The 20652-nt window shown below is 55.1% G+C and overlaps 1 protein-coding gene across 1 annotated transcript in view; it reads left to right on the top strand.

Moving 5' to 3' along the window:
* LOC140387096 (protein capicua homolog) overlaps positions 1-20652 on the top strand; it is a 509424-nt gene that overhangs the window by 457080 nt on the left and 31692 nt on the right. Inside the window, 2 exon segments of the mRNA XM_072470105.1 lie at positions 9355-9521; positions 20041-20210. Of these exon segments, the coding sequence (XP_072326206.1) occupies positions 9355-9521; positions 20041-20210 (337 nt within the window).

The raw sequence follows: 20652 nt of genomic DNA, 5'->3' as shown, positions 1-20652 counted from the left end.
GGTCTCACCATTGGGGTTAGATGGAGTGTGGTGAACGCGGGTGGATTGAGATGATGTGAGGAGGGGGTCTCACCATTGGGGTTAGATGGAGTGTGGTGAACCCGGGTGGATTGAAATGATGTGAGGAGGGGGTCTCACCATTGGGGTTAGATGGTGTGTGGTGAACCCGGGTGGATTGAGATGATGTGAGGAGGGGGTCTCACCATTGGGGTTAGATGGAGTGTGGTGAACCCGGGTGGATTGAGATGATGTGGGGAGGGGGTCTCACCATTGGGGTTAGATGGAGTGTGAGGATCCCGGGTGGATTGAGACGATGTGAGGAGGGGGTCTCACCGTTGGGGTTAGATGGAGTGTGGTGAACCCGGGTGGATTGAGATGATGTGAGGAGGGGGTCTCACCATTGGGGTTAGATGGAGTGTGGTGAGCCCGGGTGGATTGAGATGATGTGAGGAGGGGGTCTCACCATTGGGGTTAGATGGAGTGTGGTGAACCCGGGTGGATTGAGATGATGTGAGGAGGGGGTCTCACCGTTGGGGTTAGATGGAGTGTGGTGAACCCGGGTGGATTGAGATGATGTGAGGAGGGGGTCTCATCATTTGGGTTAGATGGAGTGTGGTGAACCCGGGTGGATTGGGATGATGTGAGGAGGGGGTCTCACCATTGGGGTTGGGTGGAGTGTGGTGAACCCGGGTGGATTGAGGTGATGTGAGGAGGGGGTCTCACCATTGGGGTTGGGTGAAGTGTGGTGAACCCGGGTGGATTGAGACGATTTGAGGAGGGGGTCTCACCATTGGGGTTAGATGGAGTGTGGTGAACCCGGGTGGATTGAGACGATGTGAGGAGGGGGTCTCACCATTGGGGTTGGGTGGAGTGTTGTGAACCCGGGTGGATTGTGATGATGTGGGGAGGGGGTCTCACCATTGGGGTTAGATGGAGTGTGAGGATCCCGGGTGGATTGAGATGATGTGAGGAGGGGGTCTCACCATTGGGGTTAGATGGAGTGTGGTGAACCCGGGTGGATTGAGATGATGTGAGGAGGGGGTCTCACCATTGGGGTTAGATGGAGTGTGGTGAACCCGGGTGGATTGAGATGATGTGAGGAGGGGGTCTCACCATTGGGGTTAGATGGAGTGTGGTGAACCCGGGTGGATTGAGATGATGTGAGGAGGGGGTCTCACCATTGGGGTTAGATGGAGTGTGGTGAACCCGGGTGGATTGAGATGATGTGAGGAGGGGGTCTCACCATTGGGGTTGGGTGGTGTGTGGTGAACCCGGGTGGATTGAGGTGATGTGAGGAGGGGGTCTCACCATTGGGGTTGGGTGGAGTGTGAGGATCCCGGGTGGATTGAGACAATGTGAGGAGGGGGTCTCACCATTGGGTTTGAGTGGAGTGTGGTGAACCCGGGTGGATTGAGACGATGTGAGGAGGGGGTCTCACCATTGGGGTTGGGTGGAGTGTGGTGAACCCGGGTGGATTGAGGCGATGTGAGGAGGGGGTCTCACCATTGGGGTTAGATGGAGTGTGGTGAACCCGGGTGGATTGAGGCGATGTGAGGAGGGGGTCTCACCATTGGGGTTAGATGGAGTGTGGTGAACCCGGGTGGATTGAGGCGATGTGAGTAGGGGGTCTCACCATTGGGGTTAGATGGAGTGTGGTGACCCGGGTGGATTGAGGCGATGTGAGGAGGGGGTCTCACCATTGGGGTTGGGAGGAGTGTGAGGATCCCGGGTGGATTGAGATGATGTGAGGAGGGGGTCTCACCATCGGGGTTAGATGGAGTGAGGTGAACCCGGGTGGATTGAGATGATGTGAGGAGGGGGTCTCACCATTGGGGTTAGATGGAGTGTGGTGAACCCAGGTGGATTGAGATGATGTGAGGAGGGGGTCTCACCATTGGGGTTAGATGGAGTGTGGTGAACCCGGGTGGATTGAGATGATGTGAGGAGGGGGTCTGACCATTGGGGTTAGATGGAGTGTGGTGAACCCGGGTGGATTGAGGTGATGTGAGGAGGGGGTCTCACCATTGGGGTTAGATGGAGTGTGAGGATCCCGGGTGGATTGAGACGATGTGAAGAGGGGGTCTCACCATTGGGGTTAGATGGAGTGTGGTGAACCCGGGTGGATTGAGATGATGTGAGGAGGGGGTCTCACCATTGGGGTTAGATGGAGTGTGAGGATCCCGGGTGGATTGAGGCGATGTGAGGAGGGGGTCTCACCGTTGGGGTTAGATGGAGTGTGGTGAACCCGGGTGGATTGAGATGATGTGAGGAGGGGGTCTCACCATTGGGGTTAGATGGAGTGTGTTGGACCCGGGTGGATTGAGATGATGTGAGGAGGGGGTCTCACCATTGGGGTTAGATGGAGTGTGGTGAACCCGGGTGGATTGAGATGATGTGAGGAGGGGGTCTCACCATTGGGGTTAGATGGAGTGTGGTGAACCCGGGTGGATTGAGGCGATGTGAGGAGGGGGTCTCACCATTGGGGTTGGGTGGAGTGTGGTGAACCCGGGTGGATTGAGGTGATGTGAGGAGGGGGTCTCACCATTGGGGTTGGGTGGAGTGTGAGGATCCCGGGTAGATTGAGATGATGTGAGGAGGGGGTCTCACCATTGGGGTTGGTTGGAGTGTGGTGAACCCGGGTGGATTGAGACGATGTGAGGAGGGGGTCTCACCATTGGGGTTAGATGGAGTGTGGTGAACCCGGGTGGATTGAGATGATGTGAGGAGGGGGTCTCACCATTGGGGTTAGATGGAGTGTGGTGAACCCGGGTGGATTGAGATGATGTGAGGAGGGGGTCTCACCATTGGGGTTAGATGGTGTGTGGTGAACCCGGGTGGATTGAGATGATGTGAGGAGGGGGTCTCACCATTGGGGTTAGATTGAGTGTGAGGATCCCGGGTGGATTGAGATGATGTGAGGAGGGGGTCTCACCATTGGGGTTAGATGGAGTGTGGTGAACCCGGGTGGATTGAGATGATGTGAGGAGGGGGTCTCACCATTGGGGTTAGATGGAGTGTGGTGAACCCAGGTGGATTGAGACGATGTGAGGAGGGGGTCTCACCATTGGGCTTCGGTGGAGTGTGAGGATCCCGGGTGGATTGAGACGATGTGAGGAGGGGGTCTCACCATTGGGGTTGGGTGGAGTGTAGTGAACCCGGGTGGATTGAGACGATGTGAGGAGGGGGTCTCACCATTGGGGTTAGATGGAGTGTGGTGAACCCGGGTGGATTGAGATGATGTGAGGAGGGGGTCTCACCATTGGGGTTGGGTGGAGTGTGAGGATCCCGGGGGGATTGAGACGATGTGAGGAGGGGGACTCACCATTGGGGTTGGTTGGAGTGTGAGGATTCCGGGTGGATAGAGATAATGTGAGGAGGGGGTCTCATCATTGGGGTTGGGTGGAGTGTGGTGAACCCGGGTGGATTGAGACGATGTGAGGAGGGGGTCTCACCATTGGGGTTAGGTGGAGTGTGGTGATCCCGGGTGGATTGAGACGATGTGAGGAGGGGGTCTCATCATTGCGGTTGGGTGGAGTGTGGTGAACCCGGGTGGATTGAGACGATGTGAGGAGGGGGTCTCACCATTGGGGTTGGGTGGAGTGTGGTGAACCCGGGTGGATTGAGACGATGTGAGGAGGGGGTCTCACCATTGGGGTTAAATGGAGTGTGGTGAACCCGGGTGGATTGAGACGATGTGAGGAGGGGGTCTCACCATTGGGGTTGGGTGGAGTGTGGTGAACCCGGGTGGATTGAGGCGATGTGAGGAGGGGGTCTCACCATTGGGGTTGGGTGGAGTGTGGTGAACCCGGGTGGATTGAGGCGATGTGAGGAGGGGGTCTCACCATTGGGGTTAGATGGAGTGTGAGGATCCCGGGTGGATTGAGATGATGTGAGGAGGGGGTCTCACCGTTGGGGTTAGATGGAGTGTGGTGAACCCGGGTGGATTGAGATGATGTGAGGAGGGGGTCTCACCATTGGGGTTAGATGGAGTGTGGTGAACCCGGGTGGATTGAGATGATGTGAGGAGGGGGTCTCACCGTTGGGGTTAGATGGAGTGTGGTGAACCCGATGGATTGAGATGATGTGAGGAGGGGGTCTCATCATTTGGGTTAGATGGAGTGTGGTGAACCCGGGTGGATTGAGATGATGTGAGGAGGGGGTCTCACCATTGGGGTTGGGTGGAGTGTGGTGAACCCGGGTGGATTGAGGTGATGTGAGGAGCGGGTCTCACCATTGGGGTTGGGTGAAGTGTGAGGATCCCGGGTGGATTGAGACGATGTGAGGAGGGGGTCTCACCATTGGGGTTAGATGGTGTGTGGTGAACCCGGGTGGATTGAGATGATGTGAGGAGGGGGTCTCACCATTGGGGTTAGATGGAGTGTGGTGAACCCGGGTGGATTGAGATGATGTGAGGAGGGGGTCTCACCATTGGGCTTAGATGGAGTGTGAGGATCCCGGGTGGATTGAGACGATGTGAGGAGGGGGTCTCACCGTTGGGGTTAGATGGAGTGTGGTGAACCCGGGTGGATTGAGATGATGTGAGGAGGGGGTCTCACCATTGGGGTTAGATGGAGTGTGGTGAACCCGGGTGGATTGAGATGATGTGAGGAGGGGGTCTCAGCATTGTGGTTAGATGGAGTGTGGTGAACCCGGGTGGATTGAGATGATGTGAGGAGGGGGTCTCACCATTGGGGTTAGATGGAGTGTGGTGAACCCGGGTGGATTGAGATGATGTGAGGAGGGGGTCTCACCTTTGGGGTTAGATGGAGTGTGGTGAACCCGGGTGGATTGAGATGATGTGAGGAGGGGGTCTCACCATTGGGGTTGGGTGGAGTGTGAGGATCCCGGGTGGATTGAGATGATGTGAGGAGGGGGTCTCACCATTGGGGTTAGATGGAGTGTGGTGAACCCGGGTGGATTGAGATGATGTGAGGAGGGGGTCTCATCATTGGGGTTGGGTGGTGTGTGGTGAACCCGGGTGGATTGAGACGATGTGAGGATGGGGTCTCACCATTGGGCTTCGGTGGAGTGTGAGGATCCTCGGTGAATTGAGAAGATGTGAAGAGGGGGTCTCACCATTGGGGTTGGGTGGAGTGTGGTGAACCCGGGTGGATTGAGGCGATGTGAGGTGGGGGTCTCATCATTGGGTTTGGGTGGAGTGTGGTGAACCCGGGTGGATTGAGATGATGTGAGGAGGGGGTCTCACCATTGGGGTTGGGTGGAGTGTGAGGATCCCGGGTGGATTGAGACGATGTGAGGAGGGGGTCTCACCATTGGGTTTGAGTGGAGTGTGGTGAACCCGGGTGGATTGAGACGATGTGAGGAGGGGGTCTCACCATTGGGGTTGGGTGGAGTGTGGTGAACCCGGGTGGATTGAGGCGATGTGAGGAGGGGGTCTCACCATTGGGGTTAGATGGAGTGTGGTGAACCCGGGTGGATTGAGGCGATGTGAGGAGGGGGTCTCACCATTGGGGTTAGATGGAGTGTGGTGAACCCGGGTGGATTGAGGCGATGTGAGGAGGGGGTCTCACCATTGGGGTTAGATGGAGTGTGGTGACCCGGGTGGATTGAGGCGATGTGAGGAGGGGGTCTCACCATTGGGGTTGGGTGGAGTGTGGTGAACCCGGGTGGATTGAGGCGATGTGAGGAGGGGGTCTCACCATTGGGGTTGGGTGGAGTGTGAGGATCCCGGGTGGATTGAGATGATGTGAGGAGGGGGTCTCACCATTGGGGTTGGTTGGAGTGTGGTGAACCCGGGTGGATTGAGACGATGTGAGGAGGGGGTCTCACCATTGGGGTTAGTTGGAGTGTGGTGAACCCGGGTGCATTGAGACGATGTGAGGAGGGGGTCTCACCATTGGAGTTGGGTGGAGTGTTGTGAACCCGGGTGGATTGAGATGATGTGGGGAGGGGGTCTCACCATTGGGGTTAGATGGAGTGTGAGGATCCCGGGTGGATTGAGACGATGTGAGGAGGGGGTCTCACCATTGGGGTTAGATGGAGTGTGGTGAACCCGGGTGGATTGAGATGATGTGAGGAGGGGGTCTCACCATTGGGGTTAGATGGAGTGTGGTGAACCCGGGTGGATTGAGATGATGTGAGGAGGGGGTCTCATCATTGGGGTTGGGTGGTGTGTGGTGAACCCGGGTGGATTGAGACGATGTGAGGAGGGGGTCTCACCATTGGGCTTCGGTGGAGTGTGGTGAACCCGGGTGGATTGAGGCGATGTGAGGTGGGGGTCTCATCATTGGGTTTGGGTGGAGTGTGGTGAACCCGGCTGGATTGAGATGATGTGAGGAGGGGGTCTCACCATTGGGGTTGGGTGGAGTGTGAGGATCCCGGGTGGATTGAGACGATGTGAGGAGGGGGTCTCACCATTGGGTTTGAGTGGAGTGTGGTGAACCCGGGTGGATTGAGACGATGTGAGGAGGGGGTCTCACCATTGGGGTTGGGTGGAGTGTGGTGAACCCGGGTGGATTGAGATGATGTGAGGAGGGGGTCTCACCATTGGGGTTAGATGGAGTGTGGTGAACCCGGGTGGATTGAGACGATGTGAGGAGGGGGTCTCACCATTGGGGTTAGATGGAGTGTGGTGAACCCGGGTGGATTGAGGCGATGTGAGGAGGGGGTCTCACCATTGGGGTTGGGTAGAGTGTTGTGAACCCGGGTGGATTGAGATGATGTGAGGAGGGAGTCTCACCATTGGGGTTAGATGGAGTGTGGTGAACCCGGGTGGATTGAGATGATGTGAGGAGGGGGTCTCTCCATTGGGGTTAGATGGAGTGTGGTGAACCCGGGTGGATTGAAATGATGTGAGGAGGGGGTCTCACCATTGGGGTTAGATGGAGTGTGGTGAACCCGGGTGGATTGAGATGATGTGAGGAGGGGGTCTCACCATTGGGGTTAGATGGAGTGTGGTGAACCCGGGTGGATTGAGATGATGTGAGGAGGGGGTCTCACCGTTGGGGTTAGATGGAGTGTGGTGAACCCGGGTGGATTGAGATGATGTGAGGAGGGGGTCTCACCATTGGGGTTGGGTGGAGTGTGAGGATCCCGGGTGGATTGAGATGATGTGAGGAGGTGGTCTCACCATTGGGGTTAGATGGAGTGTGGTGAACCCGGGTGGATTGAGATGATGTGAGGAGGGGGTCTCACCATTGGGGTTAGATGGAGTGTGGTTAACCCGGGTGGATTGAGATGATGTGAGGAGGGGGTCTCACCATTGGGCTTCGGTGGAGTGTGGTGAACCCGGGTGGATTGAGGCGATGTGAGGTGGGGGTCTCATCATTGGGTTTGGGTGGAGTGTGGTGAACCCGGGTGGATTGAGACGATGTGAGGAGGGGGTCTCACCATTGGGCTTCGGTGGAGTGTGGTGAACCCGGGTGGATTGAGGCGATGTGAGGTGGGGGTCTCATCATTGGGTTTGGGTGGAGTGTGGTGAACCCGGGTGGATTGAGACGATGTGAGGAGGGGGTCTCACCATTGGGGTTGGGTGGAGTGTGAGGATCCCGGGTGGATTGAGACGATGTGAGGAGGGGGTCTCACCATTGGGTTTGAGTGGAGTGTGGTGAACCCGGGTGGATTGAGACGATGTGAGGAGGGGGTCTCACCATTGGGGTTAGATGGAGTGTGGTGAACCCGGGTGCATTGAGGCGATGTGAGGAGGGGGTCTCACCATTGGGGTTAGATGGAGTGTGGTGAACCCGGGTGGATTGAGGCGATGTGAGGAGGGGGTCTCACCATTGGGGTTAGATGGAGTGTGGTGAACCCGGGTGGATTGAGGCGATGTGAGGAGGGGGTCTCACCATTGGGGTTAGATGGAGTGTGGTGAACCCGGGTGGATTGAGGCGATGTGAGGAGGGGGTCTCACCATTGGGGTTAGATGGAGTGTGGTGACCCGGGTGGATTGAGGCGATGTGAGGAGGGGGTCTCACCATTGGGGTTGGGTGGAGTGTGGTGAACCCGGGTGGATTGAGGCGATGTGAGGAGGGGGTCTCACCATTGGGGTTGGGTGGAGTGTGCGGATCCCGGGTGGATTGAGGCGATGTGAGGAGGGGGTCTCACCATTGGGGTTAGATGGAGTGTGGTGAACCCGGGTGGATTGAGACGATGTGAGAAGGGGGTCTCACCATTGGGGTTAGTTGGAGTGTGGTGAACCCGGGTGCATTGAGACGATGTGAGGAGGGGGTCTCACCATTGGGGTTGGGTGGAGTGTTGTGAACCCGGGTGGATTGAGATGATGTGGGGAGGGGGTCTCACCATCGGGGTTAGATGGAGTGAGGTGAACCCGGGTGGATTGAGATGATGTGAGGAGGGGGTCTCACCATTGGGGTTAGATGGAGTGTGGTGAACCCAGGTAGATGGAGTGTGGTGAACCCGGGTAGATTGAGATGATGTGAGGAGGGGGTCTCACCATTGGGGTTAGATGGAGTGTGGTGAACCCGGGTGGATTGAGATGATGTGAGGAGGGGGTCTCACCATTGGGGTTAGATGGAGTGTGGTGAACCCGGGTGGATTGAGATGATGTGAGGAGGGGGTCTCACCATTGGGGTTAGATGGAGTGTGAGGATCCCGGGGGGATTGAGGCGATGTGAGGAGGGGGTCTCACCGTTGGGGTTAGATGGAGTGTGGTGAACCCGGGTGGATTGAGATGATGTGAGGAGGGGGTCTCACCATTGGGGTTAGATGGAGTGTGTTGAACCCGGGTGGATTGAGATGATGTGAGGAGGGGGTCTCACCATTGGGGTTAGATGGAGTGTGGTGAACCCGGGTGGATTGAGATGATGTGAGGAGGGGGCCTCACCATTGGGGTTAGATGGAGTGTGGTGAACCCGGGTGGATTGAGATGATGTGAGGAGGGGGTCTCACCATTGGGCTTAGATGGAGCGTGGTGAACCCGGGTGGATTGAGATGACGTGAGGAGGGGGGGGTCTCACCATTGGGGTTAGATGGAGTGTGGTGAACCCGGGTGGATTGAGATGATGTGAGGAGGGGGTCTCACCATTGGGGTTAGATGGAGTGTGGTGAACCCGGGTGGATTGAGATGATGTGAGGAGGGGGTCTCACCATTGGGGTTAGATGGAGTGTGGTGAACCCGGGTGGATTGAGATGATGTGAGGAGGGGGTCTCACCATTGAGGTTGGGTGGAGTGTGAGGATCCCGGGTGGATTGAGATGATGTGAGGAGGGGGTCTCACCATTGGGTTAGATGGAGTGTGGTGAACCCGGGTGGATTGAGATGATGTGAGGAGGGGGTCTCACCATTGGGGTTAGATGGAGTGTGGTGAACCCGGGTGGGTTGAGATGATGTGTGCCATGCTGTGTTTTCACTCGTGTGTGCTTGGTGCCCTGGCAGATTATCCAGATCGCTCCGCTCCCTGTGGTGCAGCAACAGGTCAGTTTGCAGGCTCCGGTGCAGCAGTCAGCCTGTCCAGCGCTCCACACCAGCTACCCAACCATGGCCACAGCTGTGATGGCCACTTCCAGCCACCAACAGAAGATGCTGCTTCCAACGGCAAACAGGTAACAGTGCTGCTCAGCAAGTGTGGGGGGGGGGCTCTCCATTTCACCCTCTCCCTCTCCCCTTCCCACAAGACCTCGGTAGCTATCTCAACTGGATCTCAGTGGCCGGCATATTCCGGGTAAAGCCAGAAAGTTATGTGTTCAAGACCAGCTCCAGGGATTGAACCCATAATCCTGGCCGACATTGCCATTATTGAGGGAGTGCTGCACTGTGAGAGAGTCAGTACTGAGGGAGTGCTGCACTGTTAGACGGTCAATACTGAGGGAGTGCTGCACTGTGAGAGTGTCAGTACTGAGGGAGTGCTGCACTGTCAGAGGGTCAGTACTGAGGGAGTGCTGCACTGTCAGTGGGTCAGTACTGAGGGAGTGCTGCACTGTCAGGGGGTCAGTACTGAGGGAGTGCGGCACTGTCAGAGGGTCAGTACTGAGGGAGCGCTGCACTGTGAGAGAGTCAGTACTGAGGGAGTGCTGCACTGTTAGAGGGTCAGTACTGAGGGAGTGCTGCACTGTCAGAGGGTCAGTACTGAGGGAGCGCTGCACTGTCAGAGAGTCAGTACTGAGGGAGCGCTGCACTGTCAGAGGGTCAGTACTGAGGGAGTGCTGCACTGTCAGAGGGTCAGTACTGAGGGAGCGCTGCACTGTCAGAGGGTCAGTATTGAGGGAGTGCTGCACTGTCGGAGGGTCAGTATTGAGGGAGTGCTGCACTGTCGGAGGGTCAGTACTGAGAGAGTGCTGCACTGTCGGAGGGTCAGTACTGAGGGAGCGCTGCACTATCAGAGGATCAGTACTGAGGGAGTGCTGCACTGTCAGAGGGTCAGTACTGAGGGAGCGCTGCACTGTGAGAGTGTCAGTACTGAGGGAGTGCTGCACTGTCAGAGGGTCAGTACTGAGGGAGTGCTGCACTGTCAGTGGGTCAGTACTGAGGGAGTGCTGCACTGTCAGAGGGTCAGTACTGAGGGAGTGCTGCACTGTCAGAGGGTCAGTACTGAGGGAGCGCTGCACTGTCAGAGGATCAGTATTGAGGGAGTGCTGCACTGTGAGAGGGGGAGTGCTGCACTGTCAGAGGGTCAGCACTGAGGGAGTGCTGTACTGTCAGAGGGTCAGCACTGAGGGAGTGCTGCACTGTCGGAGGGTCAGTACTGAGGGAGCGCTGCACTGTCAGAGGATCAGTACTGAGGGAGTGCTGCACTGTCAGAGGGTCAGTATTGAGGGAGTGCTGCACTGTCAGAGGGTCAGTACTGAGGGAGCGCTGCAGAGGGTCAGTATTGAGGGACTGCTGCACTGTCGGAGGGTCAGTACTGAGAGAGTACTGCACTGTCGGAGGGTCAGTATTGAGGGAGTTCTGCACTGTGAGAGGGGGAGTGCTGCACTGTCAGAGGGTCAGTACTGAGGGAGTACTGCGCTGTCAGAGGGTCAGTACTGAGGGAGTACTGCGCTGTCAGAGGGTCTGTATTGAGGGAGTGCTGCACTGTGAGAGGGTCAGCACTGAGAGAGTACTGCACTGTCGGAGAGTCAGTACTGAGGGAGTGCTGCACTGTCAGAGGGTCAGTACTGAGGGAGTGCTGCACTGTCAGAGGGTCAGTACTGAGGGAGTGCTGCACTGTCAGAGGGTCAGTACTGAGGGAGTGCTGCACTGTCAGAGGGTCAGTACTGAGGGAGTGCTGCACTGTGAGACGGTCAGTAGAGGGAGTGCCGCACTGTCAGAGGGTCAGTACTGAGCGAGCGCTGCACTGAGAGGGTCAGTACTGAGGGAGTGCTGCACTTTCAGAGGGTCAGTACTGAGGAAGTGCTGCACTGTCAGAGGGCCAGTACTGAGGGAGTGCTGCACTGTCAGAGAGTCAGTACTGAGGGAGTGCTGCACTGTCAGAGGGTCAGTACTGAGAGAGCGCTGCACTGTTAGAGGGTCTGTACCTTTTTGAAGGGATGACGAAGAAGGTAGATGAGGCAGCGCAGTCAATGTTGTCTACATGGACTTTAGCATTGCCTTTGACAAAATACCGCCTGGTTGGTTGTTGCAAAAAGTTAAGACTCACGGAATCCAGGGCGAGGTAACCAATTGGATACAAAATTGGCTGGACGACAGAAGACAGAGGGTGGTTGTGGAGGATTGTTTTTCAAACTGGAGGCCTGTGACCAGCCGTGTGCCTCAGGGATCGGTGCTGGATCCACTGTTATTTGTTATATATATTAATGATTTGGATGAGATTGTAGGAGGCATGGTTAGTAAGTTTGCAGATGACACCAAGATTGGTGGCGTAGTGGATAATGAAGAAGGTTGTATAAGGTTGCAACAGGATCTTGACCAATTGGGCCAGTAGGCCGATGAATGGCAGAGGAAGTTTAATTTGGATAAATGTGAGGTGATGCATTTTGGTCGATCAAATCAGGGCAGGACCTATTCAGTTAATGGTAGGGAGTTGGGGAGAGTTACAGAAGAAAGAGATCTAGGAATACAGGTTCATAGCTCCCTAAAGGTGGAGTCGCATATGGCCAGGGTGGTGAAGAAGGCATTCAACATGCTAGGTTTTATTGGTCAGAACATTGACTACTGGAGTTGAGACATCTTATTGAAGTTGTACAAGACATTGGTAAGACCACACATGGAATACTGTGTTCAGTTCTGGTCACCCTATTATAGGAAGGATATTGTTAAATTAGAAAGAGTGCAGAAGAGACCTACAAGGATGCTACAGGGACTTGATGGTCTGAGCTCGAAGGAGAGGCTGGATAGGCTGGGACCTATTTCGCTGGAGCGTAGGAGGCTTAGGGGTGATCTTAGAGAGGTCTATAAAATAATGAGGAGCATAGATAAGGTAGATAGTCAACATCATTTCCCAAAGGTAGAGGAGTCTGGAACTAGAGGGCATAGGTTTAAGGGGAGAGATACAAAAGAGGCCCGAGGGGAAATCTTTTCACACCGAGGGTGGTGAGCATCTGGAACGGGCTGCCAGGGGCAGTGGTAGAGGCGGGTACGATTTTTTTCCTTTAAAAAACAGTTAGACAGTTACATGGGCAGGGTGGGTATAGAGGGATATGGGCCAAATGCGGGCAAGTGGAACTAGCTTAGTGATAGAAACTGGGCGGCATGGACAAGCTGGGCCGAAGGGCCTGTTTCCATGCTGTAGACATCTATGACTCTTCTGAGTCTACTGAGGGAGCACTGCACTGTCAGAGTGTCAGTACTGAGGGAGTGCTGCACTGTCAGAGGGTCAGTACTGAGGGAGTGCTGCACTGTCAGAGGGTCAGTACTGAGGGAGTGCTGCACTATCATAGGGTCGGTACTGAGGGAGTGCTTCAGTGTCAGAGGGTCAGTACTGTGGGAGCCCTGTACTGTCAGAGGGTCAGTACTGAGGGAGTGCTGCACTGTCAGAGGGTCAGTACTGAGGGACTGCTGCACTGTCAGAGATTCAGTACTGAAGGAGCGCTGCACTGTCAGGGTCAGTACTGAGGGAGTGCTGCACTGTCAGAAGGTCAGCACTGAGGGAGCGCTGCAGTGTCAGAGGGTCAGTACTGATGGAGTGCTGCACTGTTAGAGGGTCAGTACTGAGGGAGTGCTGCACTGTCAGAAGGTCAGCACTGAGGGAGCGCTGCAGTGTCAGAGGATCAGTACTGAGGGAGTGCTGCACTGTCAGAGGGTCACGAATGACGGAGCGCTGCACTGTCAGAGGCTCAGGACTGAGGGATGGAACCACTATCAGACGGTCAGCATTGAGTGAGCGCTGAGCTGTGAGGATCAGTTCTGAGGCTCAGTACTGAGGGATCACTGCACCGTTGGAGGGTCTGCCCTGGCGGACGGTCAGTACTGAGGGCATGCTGAACTGTCCGGGTCAGCACCGGGCAGGTGCTGTGCAGTCAGAGGGGCAGTTCTGAGGGAAGTCTGCACTGTCAGAGGGTCACTAGTGAGGGAGCGCTACACATTCTGCAGCCCAGGACTGAGGGTGTGCTGAACTGCCGGGGAGTGCTGCAATGTCAGAGGGTCAATAATGAGGGAGCGCCCCCCTGTTGGTGGGCCTGTACTGAGCGAGTGCTGCACTGCTGGAGGTTCCGAGATGTAAAGGAGAAGGTCATCCACATAGAGCGAGACTCTGTGCTCTCTGTCTCCTCTTCAGATCCCTTTCCAGTTCTTTGTCGCCCTAAGTGCCATCGCTAGTGGTTTGATCGCCAGGGCGAACAGCAGCGGGGATAACGGACAACCCTGCCATGTGTCTCGGTGCAGCTGGAAGGACTTAGACCTGGTGTTGTTTATCCGTACGCTCGCTTTGGGAGCGTTGTGCAGGAGTTTCACCAGGCGGTGAACCCTGCTCCAAGCCCGAACGTCTCCAGTTCCTCTATGAGGTATTTCAATTCGACTCTGTCGAAGGCCTTTTCTGTGTCCAGGGAGACAATCACCTCAAATGTTCTATCCCCGGATGGTGTCATGATCACGTTCAGCAGGCGGCTGAGGTTAGATGTTAGCTGTCTATTCTTGACAAAGCCCGTTTGATCTTCTGCTACCACCTCTGGCACGCAGTCCTCCAGCCTTTTGGTTAAGATCTTGGCCAGGTTTTCACGTCTAGGTTTAGTAGTGAGATGGGTCTGTAGGAACAGCATTCTGTTGGATCTTTGCCTTTCTTGAGTATTAGTGAGATTGAGGCTTGTGTAGGTGGCAGTGTGCCCCTCGCCCTCGAGTCTGTCAACGTCCCCCACAGGTGCAGCACGGTAGCACAGTGGATAGCACAATTGCTTCACAGCTCCAGGGTCCCAGGTTCGATTCCAGGCTTGGGTCACTGTCTGTGCGGAGTCTGCACGTTCTCCCCGTGTCTGCGTGGGTTTCCTCCGGGTGCTCCGGTTTCCTCCCACAGTCCAAAGATGTGCAGGTTAGGTGGATTGGCCGTGCTAAATTGCCCCTAGTGTCCAGAATTGCCCTTAGTGCTGGGTGGGGTTACTGGGTTCTGGGAATAGGGTGGAGGTGTGGATCTTGGTTAGATCCAAGAGCCGGTGCAGACTCGATGGGCTGAATGGCCTCCTTCTGTACTGTAAATTCTATGTGCGGGGCCAGAGCTGTCGCAAAGGTTTGTAGAGGTCCACCGGGAAACCGTCCGATCCAGGCGTCTTCCTCGCCTGCATGGAGCTTATACTCTCCATAACTTGTCCCAGTTCTAGTAGTGTTTCCATGCCCCCTCTCCTATCCTCCCCCAAGACTGGCATCTCCAGTCCATCGAGGAACTGCTTCATCCCTGCTGGGGACTCGGAGGAGTACAGCCCCAGGTAGAAGGACTCGAATGCTTTATTGATCTTATCCGGCTCCGCTACCAAGATGCCTTTGCTGTCCCTATTCTGGGCGATTTCCCTCGTGGCTGCCTGCTTTCTCAGCTGGTGAGTCAGCAGGCGGTTGGTTTTATATCCGTGTTCGTACAAGGAATCCCCTGCCCGGTGGAGTTGGTACACTGCTTTCCTCGTGGAGAACAGCTCAAAGTCGATCTATGGTCGGGGCCTCGGAATATCAGCGGTCCACCAGTATGGAGTTGTCTGGCCACCCTCTCTTCCCTATCTCTCTATGCTTTGTAAACTATAATTTCACCCCTGATCGCAGCCTTCAGCGCCTCCCAGAATAAGGAGGGTGAGACCTCCCCATTACGGTTGTTAGTAACATACTCGTCTATGGCCTCTGATATTTTCTCACAGAAAGCCTTGTCAGCCAGTAGGTCCCTGTCCAGCCTCCATGTGGGGCGTTGGGCACGACCCGTCTCCAACCTCACATCCATATAATGTGGAGCGTGGTCGGAGATTACAATTGCAGAATATTCCGCTCTTACTCGCCCTGGAAGCACCAATTTCCTGCTTTGGGATTCGATTTGTCCGTCTGTGGGTCCTGTACACAGTTAAAGTCTCCACCCCACCCCCTCCATGATCTGTCGGTGTGTGTCTATGTCGGGGATTTCCCCCATGGTCTTCTTTACAAACTCCGTGTCCTTCCAGTTGGGAACATACATGTTCACCAGGCCTACCGGTGCTCCGTCCAGGACACCGCTGACCATGACGTACCGTGCTCGTCGCAGTAAACATCGTCCTCTTATTGAACAGTATGGCTACAGCCCTAGCCCTCGTCCCGTAACAGGAATGGTAGGTCTGTCTGTCCCACCCAGCCCTTTCTTATCCACAGTCGGTTCTGCTCTCTCAGGTGTGTCTCTTGGAGGAAGACTATGTCGGCTTTCATATTTTTCAGGTGGGTGAAGACGCTGGATCGTTTCACTGGGCCGTTAAGTCCCCTGACATTCCAGGTGACTATCCTGGTGGGGTTTTTTGTGCCCCCCGCCGCCCCCCCGTTCCTGAGGGATTAACCATACTTGCCTGGTGGACGCACCCCTGCACTCCAGGGTTTCCATTTGTTCGGAGGCTGTCTACGATGGCTGCAGGCACTGTTCTCCACATGAGGTAGGGCCCCTGCACTCCGGGGTTTCCCTTTGTCCAGGTGGCACCTAACATGGCCGCCAACTGTGAGTTTGCCCTGGGTCTCAGCACCAGGGACCCGAGTTCAATTCCTACCTCGGGTCACTGTCTGTGCGGAGTCTGCACGTTCTCCCCGTGTCTGCATGGGTTTCCTTCGGGTGCTCCAGTTTCCTCCCACAATCCCAAAATGTGCAGGTTAGGTGGATTGGCCATGCTAAATTGCTCCTTAGGGTGAGATTGCAGGATAGGGTAGGGGTTGGGCCTGGGTAGGGGTGGTCTTTCGAAGCTCGCTGCAGACTCGATGGGCCAAATGGCCGCCTCCTGCACTGTTTCCCTTTGTTCACGGACCCTCCAAAGTGGTTGCTTGCAGCACCATTTTATGGCCTGTTGTAGTTGGCCTGAAGCCCTCTGTTTTTCTTTACCTATCTCCCCCCTGTGGTGTTATCTCCACTGCCCTCAGTCCTCTTTTCTCCCCCCCTGCCCTGCAGCTGCTCCCCCTTCTCCCTGCCCCCTGTTTGTCCACCCATTCCCAATGTCTGCCCCCACACCCCAAATGGTGTGGGGGAAGCCTCGCGGCCTCTCTCTCCTGCACACCTCACGATGCTAGCTACCTCGCTAGTGTGGTGGCCCTCCTCCCGGGGCTAGCTGTGCGTCCTCCCGTCACCCAATCCCTGGGCTTCTTGTCTGCCATTCCCTCGCCTTCTCATGCGCTTTGCTGCACTGGTTCATATCTCCTTCTCTTTCTGCTCTCGTCCCCAGAACGAGACAGTACAATCCTGCACAAAGTGGTGTTCTGACATCATAATCAGTGGTGTCCTGGGCCGGGCACCAGTACTCCTGGTGAACATGTATGCTCCCAACTGGGAGGACACGGAGTTTGTAAAGAAGACCATGGCGGAAATCCCTGACATAAAATGTGACCCTGGGTGAGTGCACGGTCAATTCCATCCCCACAGGCCCCAGAGCCCCAACATAAGTGAATTAACCAATAATTCGTGTTTTCCGAAGATCTTTGAACCCTTGACCGCTCCAATCATTACAGATACCAGATTTATAAATAGAATATTAACAAACCATTTATTAATAAAAAGGAGAAAAGATGAACATAGAAGGCAATAACAGGATAACTGTCTACCAGACTACCTAATCGCAAGATCCCGTCCCACCCTCTGCCCAGACACACACAAGGCAAACACCAGGTAAGGATCGGCAGGGAATAAAATAACACAGGAATAAAAGGGGGTCGGTCTGAGATGAGTCTTCACTCTGTAGTTGCAGTTTCTGGGAAACCGGTTTACTCGAGAGGTTCAGGTTGGCGCAGTTCTGTCCTTCAACCACCAGATGGTGTTTCACCTAAGAATTCCTGGTCAGTGCAGTTCTTGTCGCCGGTCAGCAGATGGTGCTGTGCACAGGATGATCAGGTCAGTGCACTTCTGCATTTCTACCACCAGATGGAACTTTCGCCTCCCTATGAGGGCAATACAACTCTGGTCCTGGATTTTGTAGCTTTTAGTTGCCTGATTCCTGTACAGGACTTGGCGGCTTTATCACAAATGCTCCCACCTTAGACTTCTTACTGTGCTCACCCCAGTTCAATGCCGGCATCTCCACATCACAATTCGAAGGTTACTGAGCTTTGGGAAAACTTGTACTTTCCCAGATCTTTTTCCCAGACCTGTTGGTGTCTATGGTCCTTTAACACAGGAACGTCTTCAAGGATTTGGCTACAATGGTTCTTAAAATCGTACAGCTCCGAGAGAGAGGAGACTTCGGGTTCCTTGTTCCCTGGCTGCTCAACAAAACTGAACAAAAGGTGGCACTCTCCTGAAGGGCCGCCTCAAGACCATAAGACATTGAAGCAGAATTAGGCCACTCGGCCCATCGAGTCTGCTCCGCCATTCAATCATGGCTGACATTTTTCTCATCCCCATTCTCCTGCCTTCTCCTCATAACCCCTGATCCCCTTATTAATCAAGAACCTATCTATCTCTGTCTTAAAGACACTCAATGAATTGGTCTCCACAGACTTCTGCGGTAAAGAGTTCCACAGATTCACCTGCCTCTAGCTGAAGAAATTCCTCCTCATCTCTGTTTTAAAGGATCGCCCCTTTAGTCTGAGATGGTGTCCTCTGTTTCTAGTTTTTCCTACAAGTGGAAACATCCTCTCCACATCCACTCTATCCAGGCCTCGCAGTCCCCTGTAAGTTTCAATAAGATCCCCCCTCATCCTTCTAAACTCCAACGAGTACAGACGTAGAGTCTTCAACCGTTCCTCATAAGACAAGCTCCAGGGATCATTTTTGTGAACCTCCTTCCTTGAAAGTTTCCGACTGACTTCACCAACCACAGGCCGCAATAGGAGAAAGTTGAAAAATATTCTCTGCATTAATTGGCTGCTTACCAAGTCTATCAAACAACATCACGGTTTCAGCCACAGAACCTGAAGGGGATGTTTTCAGATCAGCCTATCTGAAAGGGGAGATTTTCCCAGTGTCCAAAGACTCCAATTTAAACAGAAATGTTGATCAAAACAGGCAGCAGGACGGGGATTAAAAAGGGAACACAGGACAGACAGACAATATCCTAACAGTGGTCGATATATTCTGTTGCTCTTCATTGCTGCCCTTGCTGTTGCCTCTCTCGTCCGTTCTCCGAGACGCACGTGACCGCGCCGCAGGGGCCGTGAAGAAGTGCTACCTGCCTTGGATCGTGACCAGCCTTGCCACCTCCTTCTCCAGGGTGACGATCCGGTCACCCATGTCTGTGGCAGCCTTTTCCAGATCCTTGATCGATTCTTCCTGGGCTTCCAATCACCTTTCTGCCTTATCCAGGACCACCTGCATGGTCGCCATCGCTTCAGCAACCGCACCCTTCACCGCAGCTTGGATGCCGACTTTGGGTCTCTTCCCGATGTTCTCTCAATTCTCAATTGAGATAAACATGCCCCCCCCCCCCCCCCTCCCTGGGGTGGCGGGGCTTTTTGTGCAGTGGGCCAGTCCCCTTTGCTCTGCTGAGGCCCGGGTTTCGCTGCGTCGTGTGTCGGCCGGCTCGGTCACTTGCTTGTCCAGGCTTTTCATCCTCCTGATTTCCACCCATTCTCTGGAGTGGCTGCTGTTTGGCATTTTTCTCTCTGTCGTGTTGTTTTGTGCTCGTGGTTGGGGATGCTTTTTGGTGTTTGCGGGTGTTGTTCAGGCAATAGGAACCTATTTTTCAGGTTTGTGGGAGGAGAGCCATCTGGTGTGCGGCTTCTCAGCACATCCCCATTGCTGGAAGCCCCCTCGGAGGGTCAGTACTGAGGGAGTGCTGCACTGTGAGAGGGTCAGTACTGAGAGAGTGCAGCACTGTCAGATGGTCAGTGCTGAGGGAGTGCTGCACAGTCAGAGGGTCAGTACTGAGGGAGAGCTGCTCTGTCAGAGGGTCAGTACTGAGGGAATGCTGCACTGTCAGAGGGTCAGTACTGAGGGAGAGCTGCACTGTCAGAGGGTCAATACTGAGGGAGTGCTGCACTGTCAGAGGGTCAGTACTGAGGGAGTGCTGCACTGTGAGAGGGTCAGTACTGAGAGAGTGCAGCACTGTCAGAGGGTCAGTACTGAGGGAGTGCTGCACTGTCAGAGGGTCAGTACTGAGGGAGTGCTGCACTGTCAGAGGGTCAGTACTGAGGGAGCGCTGCACTGTCAGAGGGTCAGTACTGAGGGAGCGCTGCACTGTCAGAGGGTCAGTACTGAGGGAGTGCTGCACTGTCAGAGGGTCAGTACTGAGGGAGCGCTGCACTGTCAGAGGGTCAGTACTGAGGGAGTGCTGCACTGTCAGAGGGTCAGTACTGAGGGAGTGCTGCACTGTCAGAGGGTCAGTACTGAGGGAGCGCTGCACTGTCAGAGGGTCAGTACTGAGGGAGCGCTGCACTGTCAGAGGGTCAGTACTGAGGGAGCGCTGCACGATAAGATGACTTTCCCTTTTCTATAATAGTGACCTCGCATCAAACATATATCATCTGCTGTGTTTGGAACACTTCGGAAGGGTTGTGGTGATGAATGACGCTGTAAAAATGGAACTCAAACCCTGCTCACTAGAGCTGGCTCTTTTTCAACAGGATCACATACATTCCGTCCACAGCAGGAGTGCAATCCTCCATCCCACTGGTCTCCTCAGCCTCGTCCGTCCATAGTGCCAATGCTACCACCTACCGACAGCCCCCTCTGGCGCTTGGATTCACTGCTATCGGACCTGATGGGCGGACTGTGCTGCAGCCCCTATTAGCTGGTAAGAAACTCAGTGAGGCTCCCACAACACCGTCCTGCTGAAGGCCCGTGAGCGTGAGAGAGGTGATCTCCGTGTGACAAAGCGAGGTCTCCGTGTGACGGAGAGAGGGGGTCACCGTGTGACAGAGAGAGGGGGTCACCGTGTGACAGAGAGAGGGGGCCTCTGTGTGACAGAGAGGGGGGGGTCTCCGTGCGACAAAGCGAGGTCACCGTGTGACAAAGAGAGTGGGTCTTCGTGTGACTGAGAGAAGGGGCCTCTGTGTGACAGAGAGGGGGCCTCTGTGTGACAGAGAGGGGGCCTCTGTGTGACAGAGAGGGGGCCTCTGTGTGACAGAGAGGGGGCCTCTGTGTGACAGAGAGGGGGCCTCTGTGTGACAGAGAGGGGGGTCTCCGTGCGACAAAGCGAGGTCACCGTGTGACAAAGAGAGTGGGTCTTCGTGTGA

The sequence above is a fragment of the Scyliorhinus torazame genome, chromosome 12 (assembly GCF_047496885.1).
Source record: "Scyliorhinus torazame isolate Kashiwa2021f chromosome 12, sScyTor2.1, whole genome shotgun sequence".
Lineage (NCBI taxonomy): Eukaryota > Metazoa > Chordata > Chondrichthyes > Carcharhiniformes > Scyliorhinidae > Scyliorhinus > Scyliorhinus torazame.
This window is presented reverse-complemented; position numbering and strand designations above follow the sequence as displayed.